The sequence below is a fragment of the Talpa europaea genome (assembly GCF_964194135.1).
Source record: "Talpa europaea genome assembly, chromosome: 13".
NCBI lineage: Eukaryota > Metazoa > Chordata > Mammalia > Eulipotyphla > Talpidae > Talpa > Talpa europaea.
The window spans coordinates 78,962,675-78,986,696 of NC_140080.1; the positions used below are offsets into that span (position 1 = coordinate 78,962,675).

Sequence of the window (24,022 nt, forward strand, 5' to 3'; positions counted from 1 at the left end):
CTTGTTTTCAAAGGCTGAACTGCCTGATCATCCCTTTTCACCAGCATGAATCTCAGGCTTCAAGCAGGACTGTTTCTCCCTTAACCCCCTCAGACCTGGTACTCTTCACATTCATTAGATCAAATACTAAGAAAGTACAAGTTCTGGCAATACAAAGATGACAAGACAATATTCTTACATTTGAGGAGCGTGCAGTCCACGAGGGAAGAGAGAAACCCCCACACTATTCTACAGCAAGTGTGCTGCAGGGTGCGAGCGGGTGGCCCTTGGGCTGAAGCTCCACTACAGTGGGCATGATCACCTGGACAAGGTAAGCATCACCACTCTGCTCCTTAGCATAGGACCAGTGCATCTGATACCTCTCCAAAGCTTCGCTCCTCTGTGAAGGTATCCTGCTCTGATGATCTCTCCCTCCTTTCCATTCCTTCCATTCAGATTCTGAGTGGTTCTTACGCTAAGCTCTAAATTCACGAAATCTAGAGAATGGAACCCAGACCAATTAGATCAGGATTCTCACACTCTTCCCTGCATGGGGATTTGTAGACTCTACTACAGAAGCAAGTCTAAACAGTGGCCAAGGTTGAGAAGCACTGCTTCATCCATATCATCCAGCCCATGATTATAATGTTTAGTTCTACAGTTGTGCTATGTCTACCTGCCCACTAAACTATCAAGACCCTGTGACCAACTAGCCAACAGTTGTGTATCTCTCCTACCTCCCACCAAGAGGCTGAGCCTGAACAGCAGACAGGACACTGGCATCCCCATGAAAATATATTTAATGTGAAACAAGACGTTGAAATCAGGAAGCTAAAAAGGTAGTAGAGTGAGTTTAAAACTCAAGAATCAAAAATCATAGGTCAAAGAGGTTTCAGAAAAATGGGTAGGTTAGATAAAATTGATTTATCACACAAAAGGGATCGTTAAAGATTTTTAACCAATGGAGAATCCATTCATACATTCAGTTATTTACTGCACCAGATACAGTCTTACAGTCTTCTTCACAAAAGATGAAATGGTAACACAAGTCAAACATTTATGAGTCCTAATCTAACAGGTGATCCTTGATAAGATTAATCAGACAACTACAATATAGTGTGATAAATATTCTAGTGGAAGAAATACAGACACTGTGTGTTTACACCAGGGAAGCAGGAGAAACGGTCAGCAGCTTTCTCCCCTGCACAAGTTGAGCCTTTTAGTCGAGAAGCTGCATTGCACAGCCATCACTTTAAGCAAAATTCAATATAGTTGACTAATTTTTTCATTTGATCATTATTACGAGGAAAAGAACATATCCATGGCTGAAATAAACATTCCACTGGTGACATATGTAACTCCTCATAAAGGCGTTTTTCTCCTTTATGATTTTCTCATACAAATCTGTCTTGTATGAATTTTCTCTTGATAAGCTATTAATCAAGGCTCATAATTTAACCCTAGTTAGGTTTATTGGAGGTCTCAGAACTTAAGGTCTGCAACCTGAGATTCTAGAAGCACAGACTACAAAGTTTAGCAACCCCAGAGTAAGTTTAGCCCAAACACAGTACCTGTGGCCCACGGTCGTCATAGCTAAGGCCAGATAACAGCCAATGGGCATGCCCGCCTTAACAGCCTTCAAGAGAGGATGAAATGTGGGTGACTCTGTCATGTCAGGCACAGTGCTGGAGAAGGGAACAGTTGGACAATTCTGCTGTAGTCCATAATCGTTTTTGTGCAGTTTTAACCTCAAGATCAAGTTCCAGGCCCACTGATTAAAGGAGGTCTCAGGTGTCTCTCCATATCGAACAATAGTGGCCAAATACGAAACCTAAAACAATATATTTTAAGCCACATTAGACACATATACATTAAATCAGTAAGCTGTCTTACATCTGTCTCCTTCGGTGATCAACAATGGCCTCAAAAAAGAGGAACATACTATTCACTAGTCCTCAGTGTCTACAGCACTAAATTAATTTCTCATTCACAACTGCTTCTGCTTACTTGCCAGTCACCTCCTGAACCTGATCTGGGTTAGCTCAAACAAAAGAAAAGTAGGGCCTCCCCGGTGGCGCAGCGGTTGAGCACTGGGTTGCGAAGCTGCCCGCGGCCTCTGCGGCGCCGGTTCGATCCCCGGCTGCTCCCCGGCCACCGGAGGAGGGTCCCACATGGCGCGCAGAGCTCTCCTGCCGCCCGCTGCTCCTCTCAGCAGTGTACTTTGGTCCTTCTGCCTGCTCTGCTCCCCGCTCTGGCTCTGGTGAATTCTCTCACCCTCCCGCGCTTCTGACTGTACCCAGTGCATGTATAAACAAAACAAACAAATAAATAAATAAAAACATGCCTCTTTAAAAAAAAAAAAAAAAGATAAACAAAAGAAAAGTAATAGAAAAGTTGGTACTCAATGAATAGTGTGTTGATAAATAAAGTTTAACAACCAGTTGAAGCAGAAGAGTTCATTTCTAGCCCTTGCCAGTTTGGTAGTAGAAAAACTCCCATAACAGTCAACTTCAAGCTACCAACAATTAAGTGACCTGATCTGCAAAGTTCCTGAAAATTTAAAAATCAGTTCCCAGGAGCCAATACAAGCCAGCTCCAACATACCAGTGGTGCTCAACTCAAATTCTACAATATTAAAATGGTCAAATGTAGGTTATTTCTTGAGGAAAAATCTTTACTCAATCATAGAGTGCAATTTCAGTATCTTAAACTGCCAGAAATGTTCTTAGGAAACTTAAGAATCAACACTATATCTTTCCTCACTTTGATGATTGATAAAGATTTTTGTTCTCACTATATAAAAGAAGGAAATACCTGTTTCATACTCTCAGAAAGAAGCCCAGCATATGGCTTCTGTGCGAGGTACTTCTGGTATGCTTCAAGAATCAGCAGGGCCACATCAGTATGGACTGCCTGATCCAGGTGCAGGGTATCCTTTAAAGAGAAATACAATCACAAATATGTTATTGTGATTTTATTTCAATACCTTTGAATCAAAGATTAGGCAGAAAAGTGAAAAAGGATATAGAAGCTAAATTTTCCAAACTCACATTTCCTAACAGTGAAAATAGAAAATGACAATAAAAAAAAAAACTGAAATATTTAAAGAACACTTAAACATACTGTACCTAAATAGGTTTGAAGCTGAGTATCCCTGACCTCAGCCACAGAGGTAACTTTGACTGTAATCCCCCCGCACCGTAACATCACTACAAAGACTTTTATAATTATGTTCAAGGTATTGTCACAAGCCAGGAAGATGCTTAATTATGATTAATTAAAGAGAAAAAATGAATATCTACATTCCCTTTTCTTGTTCTATCATCACTGAAAATAAATAAGATGTTTGACAACATGGGTAAAACATTCCTTTAGGAGCTTCAAGTTGCCTATCGATTTTCCCACACAATCTTCCTTTACAGAGATGGCTTCCCTGACTCCAACAAAGGGGCAAAGAGATCTCCAATGGAAGTCTTCCTGAAGTTCTCTGGGACCAAAGGCATGTGGGCAAGAGATATGAAGGTGGAGAATAGCCCCCAATACTCTCACCCACTAGCACAAGAAATAGAAGACCCAGATTAATCCATGGGCAGTTGCAGGTGGGTGAGGACACCTGGGAGAAAAGCTCCCTGCCTTCAGTTTCCTCCTCTGGACAACTCTGGACATGATCATACCAGTCTCATAAGGTGGATACAAGGACCAATCAACACTCAGACCAAAAAATGAGCGACAGATGGACAAGGCTCTCTCCCATTTTCCCTTCCATGTGTTCAAGTATTCCGATCAAGGACCTAAATAATAAGGCCTAGGGTGAAGAGGTAGGAAGGTTTACCAGTCATGACCACTTGACATGGCATCCTTGAGAGATATAAAAGGTAGCAAATTCAAGTAATCATAAACTTATTAATAAAGATTACCACCATTGAGTACTTAATGTTTGCCAAGAACTGCCCTAAATGTATTACTTGTCCTAATTTGTTGAATACTATCCTAACTTATTTTACATGTCCTAACAACCTATGGAGTATTAATATTAATACTTACAGATGAGCAACTGAGTTCTAGAGAACAGAAGAAGCTTGCTCAAGATCACACAACTTGGAAATGGAAGAGTTGGGATGAGAACATAGTAGGGTGACTCAGAGTTTAGGCTTTTAACCAACACAGTGGTTAGCAAGACATTATGCAGGAGAAAGAGGGTCCAGAAGCAGGAGAGGCAATTAGAAGAAAATGCAGTAAGTAGTCAGAGACAGCAACAGACACAAATGGTCTAAGGAAAACGGAAAGAATTTTCAAAGTGGAGCAACTTATCTTCATTTAGTAGCTGTTCACCCTGCAAAACAGAATTAAAGATCCTAAACTCTGACACAGCTAAAAGAATTTGCAGACCTTCCAAATGATACTTGAAAATGTTACTAATTTGAGAAAATATTTCTTTGAAACTGGTCTATGTAGAACCTCTATTCTCTGGGGAATGGCTTTAACACATACCTGCTCACCAAATCCCCAATTCAGTCCTTCTAGAATAACACAGGCCAATTTATTCTTCACAGTTGTCAGGTTGTAATTCAATAACCAATCCCGAATCACAGCTATCTCGGAGGCAGAAGGGCGCCAAAGATACAAAGGTAGTTCTTTAAACAAGTATAACGAAACCTTATTTAAAAGAAAAGATAATAATTAGAATTAAAACTTAAGGACAATTCTATGTAACTACAATGCTACATTATTAAGTTGCTTGCAAAAATTTTTCTTCAAAAGGAAGTGAGATTTTGTTTCATTTTTAGATAAGTGAAATGGACTTCATGAACAACAAATGAAATAAATATTAAAGCTAAAGATACAGCAAAAGCACATTTTGCTATTCTTTGTAAAGGTCAATGTTTTACTATATGTAAACTTGCATTTACCCATAATATGAAAACCACCATACCAGGAATGAACTGGATAAACAAAGTGTGGTATGCAGATTTTACATACAACAGGATATTGTTCAGACTTAAAAAGAAAAGAAATTCTGGCACTTATTACAATATGGATGAATCTTGAAGATATTATGCTAAGTGAAATAAGCCAGTAACAAAAGGATACACTTATATGAGATGCCTAGGTCCGTCAAACCTATGACGACATAAAATGAAATGTTGGTTGTCAGAGTTGAAGGGTATAGGAGAGTGGGAATGAGGAGTTATTGTTCAGTAATACAGTTTCAGTTCTGTAAGATGACGTAGTGCCGTGGATGAATGGCGGTGATGGTGGGAAGCAAAATAATGTAAATGCACTTAATGCTACTGGACTATGGAAAAAAAATGGTTAAAATGGCACATTATGTAGTGTATAATGTGCCACAAAGATTTTAAAAATCTTAAACATATACTATTCCAAGGAAAATGTAATGTATCATTTATTCTTCATTTAGGAAAAATATGTTTCATACGCCAATCTTTCAATGGAATTGATCTACTTACGAATATGATAAAGTGTTAAAAGTGATCGAACAACCATCCTACAGAGATGATAAAGTGACTGTAAGGAAGGAGCCTTTGCAAATACAAGCCTGAAGAAAAATACTATCATTTAAATATTTCTCTTAAGGGTATGATACCTGATTATTTGCCATCAGAAAAATTCACACAAGATAACCTTATTACAGGTGAAGAAAGATCTTCATTTAGTTTATGTGTTTTTAATTTTTACATCCATACAATGGAGTATTAGTTAGCCATAAAAAAGGAATAAAGTATTGACACCTGCTACCACATGGATGAACCTAGAAAACACTGTGCCAAGTGAAGGAAGCCAGTCACAAAAGACCATATATTGTACGATTTCATTTAAATGAAATGTCCAGAATAGTCAAACTGCAGAGACAAATTATATCAGTGGTTGCTTAAGACCAGAGGAAAGGAAGAACAGCTAAAAAATCCAGGGTTTCTTTTTGAAATGATGAAAATGTTCTAAAATTCACCACTGTGAGGGTTGTACATGTCTAAGACAGTGAAAACTACTGTTTGTACACTTTAAATAGATGACCTGTCTAGTATGCAAACTACGTCAATAAAAGCTACTTTTAAAAACTTCATAAAGATTACAAAAAGGGATTGTGACAAATAACAAAAATAAACCCTATGTGCTTTGTCCAAATAATAACCATCTTAATTCTGCTTCTGAGTGATTTAAATAGGACCTTTCTTAACCAGAGTCTTCTAAGTATAAAACATAAAGATTATGAAAGTGAAATAAAATTATGAACTAAAAACTGTGAAGTAACGAGTGACTATAATTAAAAATGTGTTATTGAAGGAGGTGGGAAAGTTACTTTGAGGAGATTAAGAGGAACAATGAGGGCTTTTTATCAAGCAGCAGCAAAACCCCAAGTAGGCATAGTGAATGGCACAGAGCCTGGGAAACTGCTCATGACAACCAGCCCCAAAAACCTGACTACTTTTCCCATTGCTCCGTTACTCTGGGATAAAAGGGGGGGAAGCAAAACAAACAAAATCAGCACTCTTACCATTCCAACCTGCTCGATGGTATCTTGAACTCTATCCAAAAGGATAGAAATAATCTCAGGGTGAACAGCTGTGATGGTCCCTAAAAGCTCTCGACCAACCTTTGAAAAAGTCTCTCTGGTGGACAGATTGACATAAGACACCTAAAAGTGGGAGGGGGTAGAGATGGCACTTTAAATACCAATTATCAGTCAAAATACATTTCCATAATTAATTGCAAATACTTTCAAGTAAAGCAGAAAGAATCTCCCATTGAGCCTTGGTTCACTCCATATTCAAAAAGATGTCAGAGCTTCAGAAAGCAAACTACCTGAGGATGGGAGGTGGAAGGACAGGAAAGAGGAGATGTGACTATGCAACAGTGACTTGGACGCTAGATTCTGAAAGTATATTCTGAAGTGGCAAGCAAACAGCCCCTTTGGGGCTAAAACATTTCTAAATTTAAGGAAAACAGTAAAATGCTGAAAATCAGAATGCCTTTTATGGAAATTTCTATTCCCTCCCACAAAATAAGAGAGCCAAATACAAGGGCTTCTTAAAAAAAAAAAAATCAATGTTCACCAACTCCTCATGAACAATGTCTTTCAAACTACAGGCTCTCTATGTTGATTGGTGCCACTGGCCAGCATTGAAAAAAATGGAGTGGAAAAGATAAAAAAAATAGAATAAAATAGAAAAATGTGAGTGCACAATAGTAAGATTAAGTATTATTTCAATTCTATACACACAATGGCAAATGTAACAAAAAATTCAACTTTTACTGTGAGTGCTGGTGAAAACACTGGAAACATTCAAGAGCATAAACATCACTTTAGCAACAGATCTTGAGACTGCCATTCAATAAATGTGGAAATATACATCTCCCCCCAATGTTTTCAGACCTCAAATTATGTCTGGCATTTCATCCACTTAGGCCTTACCATCATGCAAAGTATAAGTTTAGGAACAACTTAATATAGTATCTGATCCTGGGAAGAGAACCTTAGATCACCCAGTTCTGTCATTCCCAAACTGGAGTTGTTGGGGAGAGGATAATGAACTCAAAAAAAAGCTTCTGCAAACATAATTTCACTTAAGTCTACTTGAATAATGTGGAGGAAATTTTTTCAATTGTATTATTTTTTTATTGAGGTAACTGATTTTTCAACACTGTATATGATTTAGGGATACAGGTTCACACCTCTTGAGAGGTAGGTTACTTCGCTATGCCTACCACCAAAGCATCCATAGATGGAGGATATATTTTTCAAAAAAGTAAAGATAAATGACAGCCTCGATTTAAGATGTTTATTTAAAAAAAAAAAAATACACAAAACCCAATGAAAGCATTGTTAGCCACTTCGAGTTTTGTTCCAAAACACTCAGAGATGCAAAGATCACTCTCCTCCACCATTAGGGATGGCTCAGTGAGGTGAAAAAAGCAAGGATCTACCCCCGCCTATCATTTTATAGAGAAGGAAACTGAAGCTCAGTTCAGTTATCTTTTCTGATGTGAAAGGGGCAGTTAGCAGCAGACTTAAAACAAATTCTAAGTTCAGGATTCTTCCCAGGCTCTCATTTAAACTGGTGCGGAAGTCAAGTTTCCAAGTTAGAATGGAGTGGAGACTAAGGGCAGGCTGGGAGTGCGGAGATCAGAAGCAGTATAAAAACTCTAAGTGTCCGGCCAAGCCAGATTGTCTATTCCTTACCAAAACTAATGCATCAAATGTCAAGAGGTAGGAGGAGGAGACGGAATAGGTATGACTTTTTTTAGTACTCTTTGAAGCAAAATGATGTTCTTTGGATTGTCTATATCCTTATGTGAGTGCAAACAGTACAAGGTAGTCACACTTTTAAAAGGGCAATCCCAAAAGAATTGATGGATGGACAATCCAAAAGAAAACATTTTCAGCTGATTTCTAAAACTTAATATTCTAACCTCATATATCTCCAGAATAATAATTTTTATGAAGTCTTCATCCACATTGGTTCTTCTGGCCTGAGCCATCTGAGCAAAAGTAGTCAGAAGACAAATCTCTTCCGAGCTATTCATGGAAGAAAGACACTTCTCAAAGTTCACAAAATGTTCTGGGTCTGCAAGTTCATATCAAAAAAATTAAAATGGGAAAAGAAGAAATATATATCACTTGAGTTAATCTTCCAGAAAGACTATATAAAATTAAGACACTCAGAAATATTTAAAAACACAAAAAAGTCCTTCCAGAATTTCTACAGTCATCAAGAAAAAAGATGGCTCAGATGAAAGTCTTACACTAAATATAATGTAGCTTCAGAGGTGACATTTAACATCTCCAAGCCTCAGTTTCCTCATGCCTCAAGTAGCAATTCACTGAAATAGTACTCTGTCCACTGTAAAAGACTATTGCTGTTACCAGGTGAGATATTATCAAAGGCACCTTATATGAAGCTCTTGGTAGTTGTCAGCCAAATGAATAACAATGAGAACTGCTAAGACTAGCAGAATACTCAGCAAAAACATATCAATCCAAACAAGAGAGACTGCTTATAAAGGATAATTTTGGACAAGAAGTTATAACCATGACTGAAATAATGATGAATGTAATAAACAGTATATATTTTGCCTATTTCTCAAGGGAAGAGATATTAAAAATATTACATTTTAACACTAGGGGGCAGTATTGACAAATGGCTTTGCAATACAGGACAAAAACTATAACCGCTGCAAAGGCAAAGTTGCACAGAGAAAAACCAAAAAGAGTCTGTTTTATAAATATACTCCCTGAAGAACTTTTCATAGAAATATGGCAACAAGCCAACAATTCTTTTCATGTTTACACATTTTAGAAATCAAATGGAGTTCATCAAATTTCCTGAATATATGAAAGCAATTTTTGTCTCCCATCCCTCAAATGGGCTTATAATAGAAATTACTATGCAGAGGATCTCTAGAAATAATGACAATTGGAATTATCATTCTAATAAGACAAAACCACAAAGCAATCTCTCGGACTTCAAAATTATTACAGATAAACACTTCTTTTTTTTTTTTTTTAAGATTTATTTATTTATTTATACAAGCACTGGGTACAGTCAGAAGCGCGGGAGGGTGAGAGAATTCACCAGAGCCAGAGCGGGAAGCAGAGAAGGCAGAAGGACCGAAGTACGCTGCTGAGGGCAGCAGCGGGCGGCAGGAGAGGTCTGCACGCCATGTGGGACCCTCCTCCGGTGGCCGGGGAGCAGCCGGGGATCAAGCTGGTGCTGCAGAGGCTGCAGGCAGCTTCGCAACCCAGTGCTCAACTGCTGCGCCACCGGGGAGGCCCCAGATAAACACATCTTAATCCTCAAAGTCTCCTAAAATGGGGAGAGGAACACACAAGGTAGGAAGGTCAGTGCTACACGGTCTGGTGGGGCTGTACCTTGCAGCTGCTTCTTGCACTCAGCAGGCTGAAGAGTGGCACAGAGCTTCTCCAGGTTCCCGCTCTCCACCTGGTGCATGAGGTAAAAGAGCTTCCACAGCATCTGGACCGACAGTGTCCCGAAGGGCATTTCCGACATGAACAGCCAAATGCCAAGTCTGCACATTTTAAAAAGAGTAGGAATAATTTTATATATCAGCCAACCTCACCACATTGAGAAAATAGATAAACCTTTAGCATCGACAGAACAGAAAGTCTTAAATCACACTACAGCAATTTGCTAACAAGCTTTGGTCATAAACACCTGGAGGATTGCTAATACTAACAGGAAATGCTCACCACGCACGTACTCTGTGCCAGGCACTGTTCTAATCACCGAGTCACATTTATCTTATCTCATTCTATCCTCACCGAGACAAAGCCAGTACTAATACTCATATCCTCCCCAGTGTACATGGGGTTACCAAAGCACAGAAAAGACAAGAACAGGCAGAGCTGGGTTTTGAAACAAAGATCCTTTTAAGATCTGTGTGACAGGCCACTTAAATGCAGAGGTGTGTGTCTGAATGTGCACACAAGTACATGCGTGCACACACAAACACAAAGTGGGGGGGGGGGAGGACCGAAAACCCTACAATTATTCAATCACTACCAAAGTTGGTCCAAATTCCTCAGCCCCAAATTCAAAGGCTTTCACGATTTCACAATTTTCATAACGAGGCTTCTCTGTGTTCAGGGTATTGATCTGTTCCTAGACAAGGCTGGAAAGACCCCTACCTCCACTCCACTGTCCCTCCATTTGTGAAGCTGTCCTCTCCTTCCTTGGCACATTACAAAATCCCAGTCACACCTGACTTGGGCATTCTTATACCTTCTATCTGGGGTTCTCAACACTGGAATGGGCAAAAAAATCAACTGGAGACTTTGTGGAAAATGCAGTTTCCCAAGCCTGCCTGCAAGAATCCTGATTTTGTAGGTGATAGCAAGGGCCCAAGAATTTGTGCAGTTATCTAAGTGACTCAGACCCCAGTGTCCCCTAAAACCCCAGAATGAGGAAACCCCAAGTGACCATGATTTATGGGTACCATTTGAAAGCAGAAGTCAGGTCTGTTCATCTTCTATAAACCAGTACATAATCTAGAGTTTTAAATTCTAATTATCCAGTACTTAAACCAGTATCTCAAACACAATTAACACTCAAAACGTGCTTACTAAAATTGATGTAAATTTTATCTCGATTGTCTAAAATCTAAAAAAAAATAGAGTGGCCTTAAAGTAGTTGCTATGTTTTGGGCAAAACTACAAATTGACCAAGTACAAATACACAAAGTTTACCAAGAGAGAAAGGAAAAGAAGTTGAATAGTGCATGCTTAACCTAAGTCTACGGGCCACGGCCTAAATACACCTTGATTTGACCCAGAATCTGGAAAGCAACCAGCTAGACTCCTGAGCAAGAGTTGCAGAAACTTCTGTAAGTTGAGGTGGACCAAGTTTCCATTTCACTGAATAATTTTACCAACATTTCACATGGGAACTGATGCTGTCATGTAATGGAGTCTAAAACAATGAAAGGAAGTTGTTGAGGACTTTAAAATATCACAAGATAGTAAAGTGCAGGCTGGCTATTCCCTACATGGCAGCCATGCAGTAGGTCTGCCTTAGGCTTCTGTTGTTTGTCCTTTGGTATGGATTTTAATTTTTTCTTTGTGTAGTTTGGGGGGTAGCTATTATCAGAAATTTCCATTCAAGTGTTAAATGAATAGAAATTTCATAAATATCTTGTTCTCGGGCTATCCACCTCGGACTCCTCTCTGCCTAAAGAGCTTCCCTGTTCTTTTTTCCTTATCAAACAATAAATTTCTTACTTTTCTGCCTAAAATATATCTTGGGGCTTCCCCGGTGGCGCAGAGGTTCCCCGGTGGCGCAGAGGTTCCCCGGTGGCGCTGGGTTGTGAAGCTGCCCGCGGGCTCTGCGGCGCCAGCTCGATCCCCGGCTGCTCCCCGGCCACCGGAGGAGGGTCCCACATGGCACGCAGACCTCTCCTGCCGCCCGCTGCTCCCCTCAGCAGTGTACTTCGGTCCTTCTGCCTGCTCTGCTCCCCGCTCTGGCTCTGGTGAATTCTCTCACCCTCCCACGCTTCTGACTGTACCCAGTGCATGTATAAACAAACAAACAAATAAATAAATAAATAAAACATGCCTCTATAAAAAAAAATAATAATAAAATAGAATATATCTTGTTCTTATAATTTACCTCCTAAAATAAATTATATGCATGTAATATTGTGGCTGACAATAATATGTATATATTCAGCTTTGTCCCCAGCAGAGCTCCTAAACCCACTGGAATTTGGAATTTTCTAATTCATGAGAATAGTGGTAAAGCTGTTTTTTATGTTAATGATATGACTTTTTGAAATAAAATTCTAAAGATGAGGGCCAGTTGTGGGGCCTCCCTGGTGGCACATGGGGTTAAGCACCACACTATGAAGCAATCCACAGCCTCTGCAGCACAAGTTCGATCCCTGGCTGGCCAGGGAGCAACCCACATGGCGCAACAGACCTCTCCTGTCTCGCCCACTGCTTCCCTCAGCAGTGTATTTCAGTCAGTCTGCCTGTTCCGTTCCCTGCTCTGTCCCTGGTGAATCCTTTCACCCCTCACCAACCCCCAGCATCTCTGGCCTGTACCCCAGCTTTTGTATGCATAAATAAATAAATCTTTAAAAAAAAAAAAACAGATGAGGGCCAGTTGTCAGGTGAACCAACCCAGGGTTTAGAGGGTTGGCGCTGTCAGTCCTACCCCGAATTCCAGAAATGGGAGAGTGGTTGTGAGTTTATCAATCACCAATGACCAATGATTTAATAAATTGTGCTTCTGTAATTAGTCCCCCATAAAAACCCAAAAGGATGGGTTTTGGAGACCTTGGAAGTTGATGAACATGTGAATTTCTTGAGAGAGTAGCATACATGCTTAGATGGGCATGGAAGCTCTGCCCTCCCCATGTCTTGTCCTAGGCATCTCTTCTGTCTGGCTGGTGCTCTGTATCCTTTATAACATCTTTCTTTAATAATATCAGGTAGTATCAGAATTGAGTTAAACTGTAGGGTATTAAGCCAGTGTCACAGAATTGGTGGTGTGGGAAAAAAACATACATTATAATTCAAGAATCACAGTACTCAACAATTTAAAATTCAAAATGGTTATCATTTTTGTCAGTTACATACATATGTTACAGAAGGGTTCACAACACAGGAGCTAGTAAGTAACCATGGTGAGCACTTTCCCTCGCAGTTAAGCAGGCAGGAAAACCAGTGATACACCAGGCCAGTTTCTGTGGACAGGTGCTGGTACTCTGACCCCTGGCCGGGGTCTGCAAGGAACTGGTGTACCTCACAAAACCACCAACTTCAGGCACAATACGGAATGTGTACAAATTAATCTAAAGATGTATTTCAAAGCCCAAGTGCCTTTATCTTAGACCCGTGCCTTCTGTGTGTCTACAAGTGGTTAAGACAGGCAAGGAGTCCTTATCTTTCTCTAAGTGAGCAGTTATTCTGCTCTTTAGCAGAAACCACACAAGAATCACCACCACTTACATTTGAAAAGTCCTTTATGGCTTAAAAAGTATTTCCACATATTAGTGCCTTTCATAACATATTCATGGCATCAATGGCAGAAATAGTATATGATCATCAACTCCTCTTTATAAATGAATAAAATGAGACCACAAATGGTAAGTGGCTTGCCCAAGGCAACACTACACAGCAGACCAAAACTCAAACCCACACAACACCCAGTAAATGAAGGGCTGAGGAGAAGACGCCCAGAGCAAGGGCAGTGTAGACAGCTCAGAATAAGGAAGTGGGGGAGAGCCAGCAGTTTACGAGGGGAGCTGCGTGGGCTTGGAGCCAGCCCAAGACTCCCACAGAGGACACATGCTTCAAGCCGCTCCTGCACTTAGCCAGGAACTCAGGGCAGACAGTGTAGGATGCGCTGCTGTGCCCCTTCCTATGCCTCCCACACTGCCTCCTCAGCTGCAAGGTCAGGTCAGACAACTTGATCAACAAAGTTAGTAAATGTGATTTGTGCCATTTACCAAATGAGACACTGTCCTGCCTCCCCAAAGGCACTAGAGTTAACAGTGAAGAAGCATCCATCCCCTGCTCAGGGGGTGGCAAAAGTTAGAATAGTGTTAAGACTGAGAAACCGGGAAGAGGGGTCATTTCAGTCAACGCTACAGAGAAGGAAAGTAAAGTCCACGAAGGTGCCCAAAGTAAGAACCATGAAAGATAGAGACGTGACTGTAAGGGATGTACCTCAGCCATGACCTCCACCCCAGTCTTTTTCACCAGCCAGCGACTTGTAGACTCTGGGCACCATACTTACCTTTTGGCTTTCAGCACATGCAGGACAGCTCTCAAAAAGAGCTCATCAAATTCAAGCTGAAGTTTCTGTAAAGAGTAGGTGTGTGTGGCCAATCCCAAGCCTTGGTTGTAGCTCACATACTGTGCCCAGTGGTCACTCACATAACCAAGGGTCATCCTGAGCATAAGGAGAAGCAACAGACCATTTTCAGTATCACACTCAATACTAACCCTTTAAATCACATTTGAAACATTCACGGATTCAGCCTATTTACTGAGCATGTATTACCTTCCAGATTCTGAAGGCAATTCAATGGTGGGGCAGCTCCTCATGGAGCTTACATTTAGTGGAAGGCAAAGAGACAATAAACAAAATTAATTAAAATAGCCCATCACAGGGTTACAAGTGACACTGAGAAAAATAAAGCACCTCCTCTGGGGAGGTGGTGGAGGGTGGTGTAAGGAGCTCAGTTAGGAGTGGCAGAGACCTTGCTGAAGAGGCACGTGAGTGAAGACTAGACGTGACAGAATAGCTCATGGACGAGCATCCAGGTACAAGAAACAAGGGGCTGGAAGACTTTGAGGTATGTTCAATATCTATGAGGAACACTGCATGCTAAAGCAGTATTAGTGAGGAGACTGGCTGGAGAGGAAATCAGAGAAGTTAATAGGAAACCAGATGACTAAGGGCCCCGCAGACTGCCATGAGGACTTTGGCTTTTATTCAGAGTGCCTGGGAGCTGCGGGGTCTTGAGCTGAGGAGTCACATGAGCTGACTCTAGATTAGAGGGAACATGGACTATTTCAAGAATATTCTGGGGGGCGGGGGTTGGGAGGTGGGGGAGCAAGAGGAAAAGCAAGAAGACAAGTCAGGAAGCTATTGTGAAAAGTGCTAAGGATAAATGCTTTCCCAGATCAAATACAGCAAGTAGCCGCTGATGAAGTAAGTCTTCACAATTTTCTAAAATAGTATTTAATAGAAACTTGAGTAAGACGAAAAAGGGAGGAAACAGGAAATAATGATGCAAAAAAGCTATTGTCAGTTTTTTATAGCTATGTGACAATTTCCAGGCAAAAGGCAGGACAAACGAGAAAAAGAGGGCAGAGGAAGGGGAAAGCCCCCCTGTTTCTCAACCCTTTCTCTCTGGCCATGTTCAACCCAGCAGCTGCTATGAGGATCTTAACCCCCAAAAAACAATTATCTAGCAAACCAATTAAGTTTGAGATAATTTTTTTAAATATATTTTTTACATCATTGTTCATTTTTAAACAATGTTTGCTTTCCGCAGCCACCTCCGGTCTAGTCCCCATAGATTTTCCTTAACCAATGCACCCGTGCACCATCACCTCAGTCCCCTGTGCTCCTCCCTCCCTCTCTTTGATCCTCTCCCTCCTCCTCCCCTGCAGGATGTCAGTTTGAGATAATTAACCAACATTCTGACTGGAAGCATCTGGTAGATGTGAAAAATAAGACTTGAAACATACATAAAATCCATCATCCCAATTATGTAGTATCTGTGCTGAGCAAGGTAAAAACAGAGGGATGTACCAATGACAGTATTACCTGATCATAAAACCAATTCGCTTCACAAACTGCCGGTAGCGGGCTCTATTAAAGGTTTCTAACCCCACAGCCAGAAGTTCCACTAGTGAGTTAGCAAAGGCAAAAATTTTCATCATTTCTTGAGGTCTTGTTGTTTCAGGTAAATAATCACCTGGAAGTTAATCAAAGAAAGGAAAAACATAGATATTACTATCATGAAGAAACACAGGGATACAGGTATAAATGCTTCCATGAGGAAACAAAGCCAAGACTGGCAAAGAATTAACAATCCCCATTACTCTGGTTCCTATGACAACTTGAATGGGAAACTTGAGAGGAGGTGCAAAATTAAGAACAATGTATTAAAGATAGGTGATGGGCAAGCCAGTCGGCCATTTTACAGTTAAGCATGAGGTAGGAAATTACAATCATGAGAAAGGAACGAAGGTTCATTGGGGTGCAATCGCCCCTGTGTGTGTCATCAGACATGGGGGACCTGAATTCAGGGTCTGGAGTTCCCATGTTCAAGCTTGGCCACACGACCCATTTCACATGACATGAGAAATTAGTTTACCTTCTGCTTTAAACCCAAGAAGATGTTGAAAGAGTTCATGAAATGGAAACTGTGATAAAAGGATAATCAAGTCATCTTCATTAAGAAGAATCCAGCTGGTCTCAGGGTCTTCATCCTAAGAGAAAAGGTTCAAAATCACCTTTGGTGATTTGGTCAGCACACACTATGATCTAGTTACTAGAGCAAAATTATCACTCTCACTGGTACATGGACTTCAAGGCCTTCTCCAGGACACAGACTGAGAGTCTCAGTTCCACAGATGGGCTGTCAAGTCCCTAACATTGCAAGTACAGTTTTATGTGTGTGAGTCATGCCCATCCTTCAGTGGCTGAAACGGCTCTCAGTAAAGTTCATCCCAAAGAAGATAAAAAAAATTCCTCTACCATGGGAGTCTTACTATAAAGCTCAGTGCTCTGACATCATCAATAAAAGAACCATGTTTTAGAGTCCAAGTTATTTTAGCTGCAAGCATCTTGCTTCTAAATCAAAGTCTGCTGAGTACTCAGCTGCTTGTCAGGAAGCAATCAGCATTTGCTGTGGATAACTGATGATCTGCTGCTAATTAGTGCTGCTGAAAACAGGATCAAAACAACACGGATTATACAGGAGAAATCTTAGGGCTTTCCTGTTTGATACAGAGCATTAAGTCACCTTAGACACCAAACTGACTTGTGTCCTAAGAGATGCTACATTCAAAAGCACATCCTGTCAAAAGATCCAGAGATCCTTGAGAATATATTGTCACAATTTCAGCAAGGAGCTAATGTAATTCATAATTTCATCACAACATTCATTTTTACCCTTTTATGTGCCTAAATAGCTAATAAACAAAAGCTCAGAAGGTCTACTTAAAGCAGTACTTCTCACACTGGCTATATTACAATCACTGAAGAGGCTTTTAATTTTTTTTAAAGATTTATTCATGCATACAAGAATGGGGTACAGGCCAGATGTGCAGGAGGGTGAGAGGATTCGCCAGAGACAGAGCGGGGAACAGAACAGGCAGACTGATTGAAATACACTGCTGAGGGGAGCAGCGGGTGAGACAGGAGAGGTCTGCAGTGCCATGTGGGTATCTAGGCGGCTAGCTGGGATCGAACCCGCACTGCAGAGGCGTGGACAGCTTCACAGCACTGCACTCAACCCGCTGCACCACCAGGGAGGCCCTGAAGAGGCTTTTAAATATCTGGATGTTTGGGTGTGGGCTGGGAAATGTTTTTAAGTTGCCCAAGTGGTTCTCGATTAGAGACTCACCTGGAGTCAAGAAACCAGTGCTGTGGAAAATGCAGAGGGCCTCCCTCCCCCTAATTCTTTTCTGAGTCAACAGCACCACCAATATTTTCTTCTACTCCCCAAGTTCTTGAACTCACCATTTAGTGAGTGCTAGCCAGGTGCCAGGCACCACTGCAAGGTCCCTAATCATTATCTGTCTCTGGAATTAAATGCAGAATATCTACCAGAAAAAAAAGACTTCTCTCTCAGGAGAGATCACCCTTGGGGAAGAAAAAAATAAACCTGTTCCACAATCTTTAAAGCCTATTTTGCACCATCTCCAGAGAAGCTCCCTTCAGGATGACTATTCAGTGTCTAGCAAAGAGGACTGTATGCCAACACCACATGCCAGCTTCTTGCTGGCTTCTGCAAGTCTCAGGAAGAATAAAATGAGTTGAAGGGGCTCCCCATTTCTGAATGACCACTTGGTTATGATCCTCACAGCTGCCATGCAGTCTGAGAATTGTCCACAGTACACTATCAACTGCTTTAAAGGGAAGGAGTTTTAATAAGTCTGGTCCCTGGTCTTCCTGCACAAGCACAACAAATCAGGATTTGGATCATAAAAAGCATGAGAGCTGAGATTTATAGCTGGAGGAAACATTCCTTACAGATACTCTAATCATATACAAGAGAAGAAAAATCAAAGAGTGTTATCTCAAGGAATTGGATTTTGATCATTAAAAAATTCTCACCAAAATAGAAAACTACCTTCCACCTTTCAAACAAGAAGTCCTGGAGAAGAAATTTGTGAGAGGGCCTCCCTGGTGGCACAGAGGTTAAAGTCTCAGTGCTATCAAGCCATCACCAGCCACTGTGGTGATTTTTGATCCCCCTTCAGGGAGCTGACCCACATGGCCAGCGGACCCCTCCAATCTCGCCCGCTGCTCCCCTCATCAATGTATTTCAGTAGATCCACTTGTTCTGCTCCCTACTCTGTCTCTGGTGAATCCTCTCATCCCCTGCACTTCTGGCCTATATATACCCCAGTTCTTCTATGCATAAATAAATCTTTATTTTTTTTTTAAGATTTATTTATTAATTTATATAAGCACTAGGTACAATCAGAAGCGCAGGAGGGTGAGAGAATTCACCAGAGCCAGAGCAGGGAGAAGAACAGGCAGAAGGACTGAAGTACACTGCTGAGGGGAGCAGCGGGCGGCAGGAGAGGTCTGCGCACCATGTGGGACCCTCACCCGGAGGCCGGGTATCGAACCGGCGCTGCAGAGGCTGCGGGCAGCTTCGCAACCCAGTGCTCAACCACTATGCCACCAGGGAGGCCCAATGTATAAATAAATCTTAAAAAAAAAAATTTTGTGAATGAAGGTAGAAACTAGATAAGCTCCAGCTCTTTAATATACAGACTCCAAAAATCTACAGGTAATATCTCAAATCTAGAAACTTGTTACTACATAATAGAAAGTCCTAATGTGAAGATCCCAGGAGATGGAAATATATCCAGATTCTAAATTCTCCCAGGTGAGCAAGGAAATATTCTAGAGAGAGCTGGCAGCATGGCACACTGGCTCAGAGGACAGGCCTAAAGGTCCTGTCATGTAATCACTATAATATTTGGAACAAACTGCTTTACCCTGCTGCACCTCAGTTTCTCTATCTGTAAAAAAGGGATCATAACAGTACTTACATCATGGGGTAGTTGGGAGAAATAAATAAGATATTATGTGAGAAAGGCTAACAATAATACTTGGTACATACAAAGAACTCAAAAACAATTAATCAAAACAATACAGACATGACAAGTTACCTCTTCTCCTCCCTCATCTACCAGTGTCCACGTCCCGGATGCAGGTCCTGAGGAGGATGGCTTCCGCTCACTGGGCTTCATATGGCACAGGAAGTCGGCTCGATTCCTGAAGGAAAAGGGAAATCATTCCCATCACACCACCAGAGAAAGCTCTGATGAATCTAGTAGGGATCATCTACTCACCCTGAAGAAAAGTCAGACATTGACTCAATCTTCAAAGGGCTTAAATTAGTAAATAAGAAATAAGAACTGGGGCCTCCCTGGTGGCGCAGCAGTTGAGCTCTGGGTTGCGAGGCTGGCTGCAGCCTCTGCAGCGCCGGTTTGATCCCCAGCTGCTCCCCGGCCACTGGAGGAGGGTCCCGCATGGCGCGCAGACCTCTCCTGCCGCCCGCTGCTCCCCTCAGCAGTGTACTTCGGTCCTTCTGCCTGTTCTGTTCCCCGCTCTGGCTCTGGTTAATTCTCTCACCCTCCTGCACTTCTGACTGTACCCAGTGCTTGTATAAATAAATAAATAAATAAATCTTTAAAAGAAAGAAAGAAAGAAAGAAAGAAGAACTGGCTAAAAATCAAGGAGACCAAAATCTCACTAATTTTGGTACAGAGACTATGATCATTCTGAACTAGCAGTGATGAGTCATTGGAGAAAATCGATTCCACTAACACAACTCCACAAGCAGTGGGTCCACAATGCATGGGTGTCACTGTAGAACCTTAACTCTAACCTGGCTGCCAGTTTTGCCAAGTAGAAAACTTCAGCAAACCTGTGTTGTTGAACAGAACTGGACAACCCTCAGGTAATGCATAAGTTTGTGTAAGGCAAAACAAGCACATCTAAATGCAAAAACATTTTGAAGTCAAATCATGTATACCATGTGAAAAAGCAGCCCTCTGTATGCTGGCAGTGAGGGAGGGAATTCCTGCTAGGCAGGCTTTCACATGGTGCTGGATTGTTTTGAAGAGCAAGTAACCAGAGAAGTTTCTTCTCTGATATCACAACCCAGTTCTCAGCCCTCGTTGCACCTCTCTGGCCTGACCCTGAAAGGCCTCCATCTCTTCGTTCAACCAGGAGCTCTCCCATCATTTCCAGCTCTGTGCCTCCAGTGCTGCCCTTTCAACCCCAGAAGCTCCCATCAAGAAGGTTCAAATGTCCACTGGTATCTGTCGCTTGTACATGTCCACAGTATGCCACAGTGACTTCAAATTTTTCTCCTTACAAAACAGATCTACTTTCTGTCTTTGCAGCCTGTGAGGGCACCCAGCACCCCTCAGTCACTTGTACTTGGAAGAAGCTATTGAGATGTGTCTACACCACTCCTTTCCCACACTTTATTACTAGTCAGCTACTTACTCCTTTCTCAGGAAGATAACCTTTAGGTGCCACTCTTTCTCTTTCCCACTCCCGCGGCCCCACATCGGACTCAGAGGCACACAGGCTATCCAGGACTGAGGGCAGTGGGTAGTAACACTGTTCTCAGACACATGGATACAGACTCTGCTTCTCCCTCAGTTAAGGAGGTGCGTTCTTGATGCTGGCTGCAGTTACATTGCCAGATATCTATAAATCTAATTCAATTAGGCAGATGATGTCGCCAGTTCATCCTAACTTTTCTTAAATACAGGTTTTACCCTTGTTCTAAAACCTTCAGTTGCTACAAAGGCTAGACAGTATCAAGTTTAGAGTCCTGTCTTAACGTCAAGGCTTCTATAATCAATCTCACCCTAGATATTCATTTTTATTACCATCCCCCACACACCACTTCATTCCAGTCAAGCTGATCTCTGCACATTTATCCTTACCTGTGCTTTCTGGTCCACTGCTCACAGTCCTTGCTGCCTACAGTACCTTCCCTACTCCTTGTCTCCTACTGAAATTCATTCCATTCTTCAAACCCAGCTCATCTACTTGGAACTCCCTCAGATTATTCTACTCTACCACTCTCTTTATTCTCATTAATCTATTGTATCAATCATGCTTCACAATGCAGCACTTAAATCTGTGGAGTTTTTTCCTCTGCTACTAAATCTCCTCCTCTAAGGAACAGACAATCTTTGTCTTCCCACAGCAACTTTTACAATGACATATATGACAGAAGAGGCAACTCCACTAAAAGGGGGGTCCAAAAAAGGCTAATCATTTATACATAAGCAGTTAATAGGGTCATTTTGGAACAAAGGGTATCTATCAAACCCAGGAAAAATCTGCAATGTTAAACTTAGGAATGGTTGACCCTTCCCTTAGCAGTTCTTTGGATCTGAGTAATTTAGGAAGACAATTATTTGCTAGAAAGAAAGCATTTTAATTTCTACTTCACAAATGTCTTCCACACTTACTTGACAGGAGACATTAGCAGGGCAAGGGACTGCATAAAATGAAAGACCCCTGAAGGGTTATTCAACACTTTGATCTGAAATCAGAAAAAGAAAAATCATACTATAGAAACCAACAACCCAAGCATCCATAATCTTAGGTGACTGCATTCTGACAAAGGGAACTGTTAAGTAAACAAAGATGGAACTGACACCTCATCCACAAGAGTGAGGGGCCACAGCTGAAATCAAAATTAGAGGTGGCTGAGCAGGTTACATCAATTGCCAGTAACAATACAGGACAAAGGAGGATACTGCTATTTTAAGCCAAAGGTTAACAAAACAAAAACAAAAAATCTTCCTTCTACCTAAAAAGATTCAATCTGCTGCTCACTGAAAAGGATAATGCGGAGAAGATGAACTTGGCATATATGTGGATCCTGCCCATCTGAATGGCTGCTATGAGTAACCAACACAGCCCAAAGCAAGCAGCAAAAAGAAGGTACAAGCCACATCATCAGCAGCTGATTATAGGAGAATTGGTAACACAACCTGGATCTCTGCGAGCATTAAAGAACTTGAGATACCGGTGGTTTGTTTTACCTATACTACTTAAATTGTGAAATAGATTAATTTAGGAAGCTGTGTTGAACATTACAGAAAGTACCTTAGTGAGCCTTTGTGCACATTAAGTAGTTCTGAACTTACCAAGCCAGAACTTACCAAGTACTTGAACTTGTACAATTCTACCTTAATATCATCAACCCTAGATGGCCCAAGAAGTTCCATCATAAAAATTCCTAAGAATATATATGGGATATATTTGAAGAATTTTATTGTAAACATCAACGTTTTAAGATGACTTTTTAAAAGGTATTTCTTGAGGAAAACAGTTAACAAGATCTCTCCCCCCAGACCCTCTCAAAATTAGGCCATTCATCATACCTGAATGAAAGGAACAGCCCATTTACTAACACCAGCCGGGCATCGAAGAATGTGATTTAGAAGAAAGAGGTGGTCTCCAGGACAGCCAACTCTTTGTAACACTGATACCTGAACAGCAAAGGATACACACTTTCATTGTTTAGAAAGGAAAACATATCTAAGGTTCCAGTAGAGTCACTTAATCTGGTGTTTAAATACATGTAATCTTTGAAGAGTAACCAGACATTTTATAAGATGATGGACTGAGTTTCTACCACACAGGCATACAGAAGTCTAAGACTGTCTAAGCACTATGATGAAAATATCCTAAGTAGCTTCTCTGTAAACCCAGCTTTTATTGTCTGGCAAGTTATATATCACTAATGTGCCTGAACATATTTGAGTAGCTATAAGTCAATTGGTTCAATCTGTCAGTTTGCATGTTTCTTAAATCCAAATAAATGTGCTTAGAAGCTCAACCCATATTTAAGAACTCTAGTGTAAACCTTAAAAACCCACCCCTGGCAGCACCATTAAGAAACACAACCAACAAATACTGTCCCCCTGCCTTATATCTTTCCTAAGTTTCCCAAATCCTGACTCCTCTCTTTTCTCCCTTAAAATTTGTTATCATATGACTAAGAAGAAGATTAAATATAAAGTGTAAAAATGGTACAAAAAACTGATATGGAAAAATTCTAGATCAAGATACCTATCTCCTGAATGTGTATCTGGTCTTAAATTCAGCATGTTTCCCACATTTGCATTTCTTCCTAAGTTGAAGGCCCGGTATCATTTGGCTTAAAGTTTATCAGAAAGGTGCTGTGTGTTTAATAATGAACTGAACAAGCATACCTTAAGTCATATGTCACGATCAAAGAAAAAGTCACTAATGAGCCCACTAAATGAATTAGCTAAAGAAGCTGTGGAAGAAATACTACAATGAAGTAAAAGATAATTCTTAAATTATGAGGGAAATAAAAGAAAGACCACCGTGTCTATTTCTGTTCCCTTACCAATTTCTGCAGCCAGAGAAGAATATCGTCATGGAACTGAGTATCTTCATTAACTCTCCTGGTGAACATGAATAAGACACTAATGCACTCCTTTAGTTGACACAGATCAGAGGGAATGCTTTCTGTCTGCTTAGAAGCTATAAATTAAAGAGAGGATTAAATGAGTCCTCCATAAATAGTGTTTTGAGAATGTTTAGTGTCTCTAATGTAAAAAAACAAAACACATACCAGAAAAACCTCTTTCAAATACTTAGTTCAGATTAAAAATCCAAGGAGAAAAGTTACATCAAAATACTTGAATTTCTACTAAATACATAAACCAAAGGGGATGGGGGGGTGTGGAGAGGACAAAGGAGGTTTACTTTAAATGATCCCAATATCTCTTCCA

General features: G+C 40.9%; 1 protein-coding gene across 2 annotated transcripts in view; it reads right to left on the reverse strand.

Annotated features, from left to right (window-relative positions):
* The window catches only part of EPG5 (ectopic P-granules 5 autophagy tethering factor), a gene marked incomplete at both ends in the record, with an annotated part of 95,832 nt that overhangs the window by 56,529 nt on the left and 15,281 nt on the right, over positions 1–24,022 (reverse strand). For both annotated transcript variants that reach the window (XM_084252206.1, XM_084252205.1), the window contains 13 exons: positions 1,551–1,810; positions 2,794–2,913; positions 4,471–4,635; positions 6,494–6,634; positions 8,410–8,564; positions 9,869–10,026; positions 14,256–14,411; positions 15,798–15,948; positions 16,351–16,465; positions 19,388–19,493; positions 21,719–21,792; positions 22,640–22,747; positions 23,635–23,771. In XM_084252206.1, the coding sequence (XP_084108332.1) occupies positions 1,551–1,810; positions 2,794–2,913; positions 4,471–4,635; positions 6,494–6,634; positions 8,410–8,564; positions 9,869–10,026; positions 14,256–14,411; positions 15,798–15,948; positions 16,351–16,465; positions 19,388–19,493; positions 21,719–21,792; positions 22,640–22,747; positions 23,635–23,771 (1,846 nt within the window). The remainder of the gene's footprint in view (positions 1–1,550; positions 1,811–2,793; positions 2,914–4,470; positions 4,636–6,493; positions 6,635–8,409; positions 8,565–9,868; positions 10,027–14,255; positions 14,412–15,797; positions 15,949–16,350; positions 16,466–19,387; positions 19,494–21,718; positions 21,793–22,639; positions 22,748–23,634; positions 23,772–24,022) is intronic.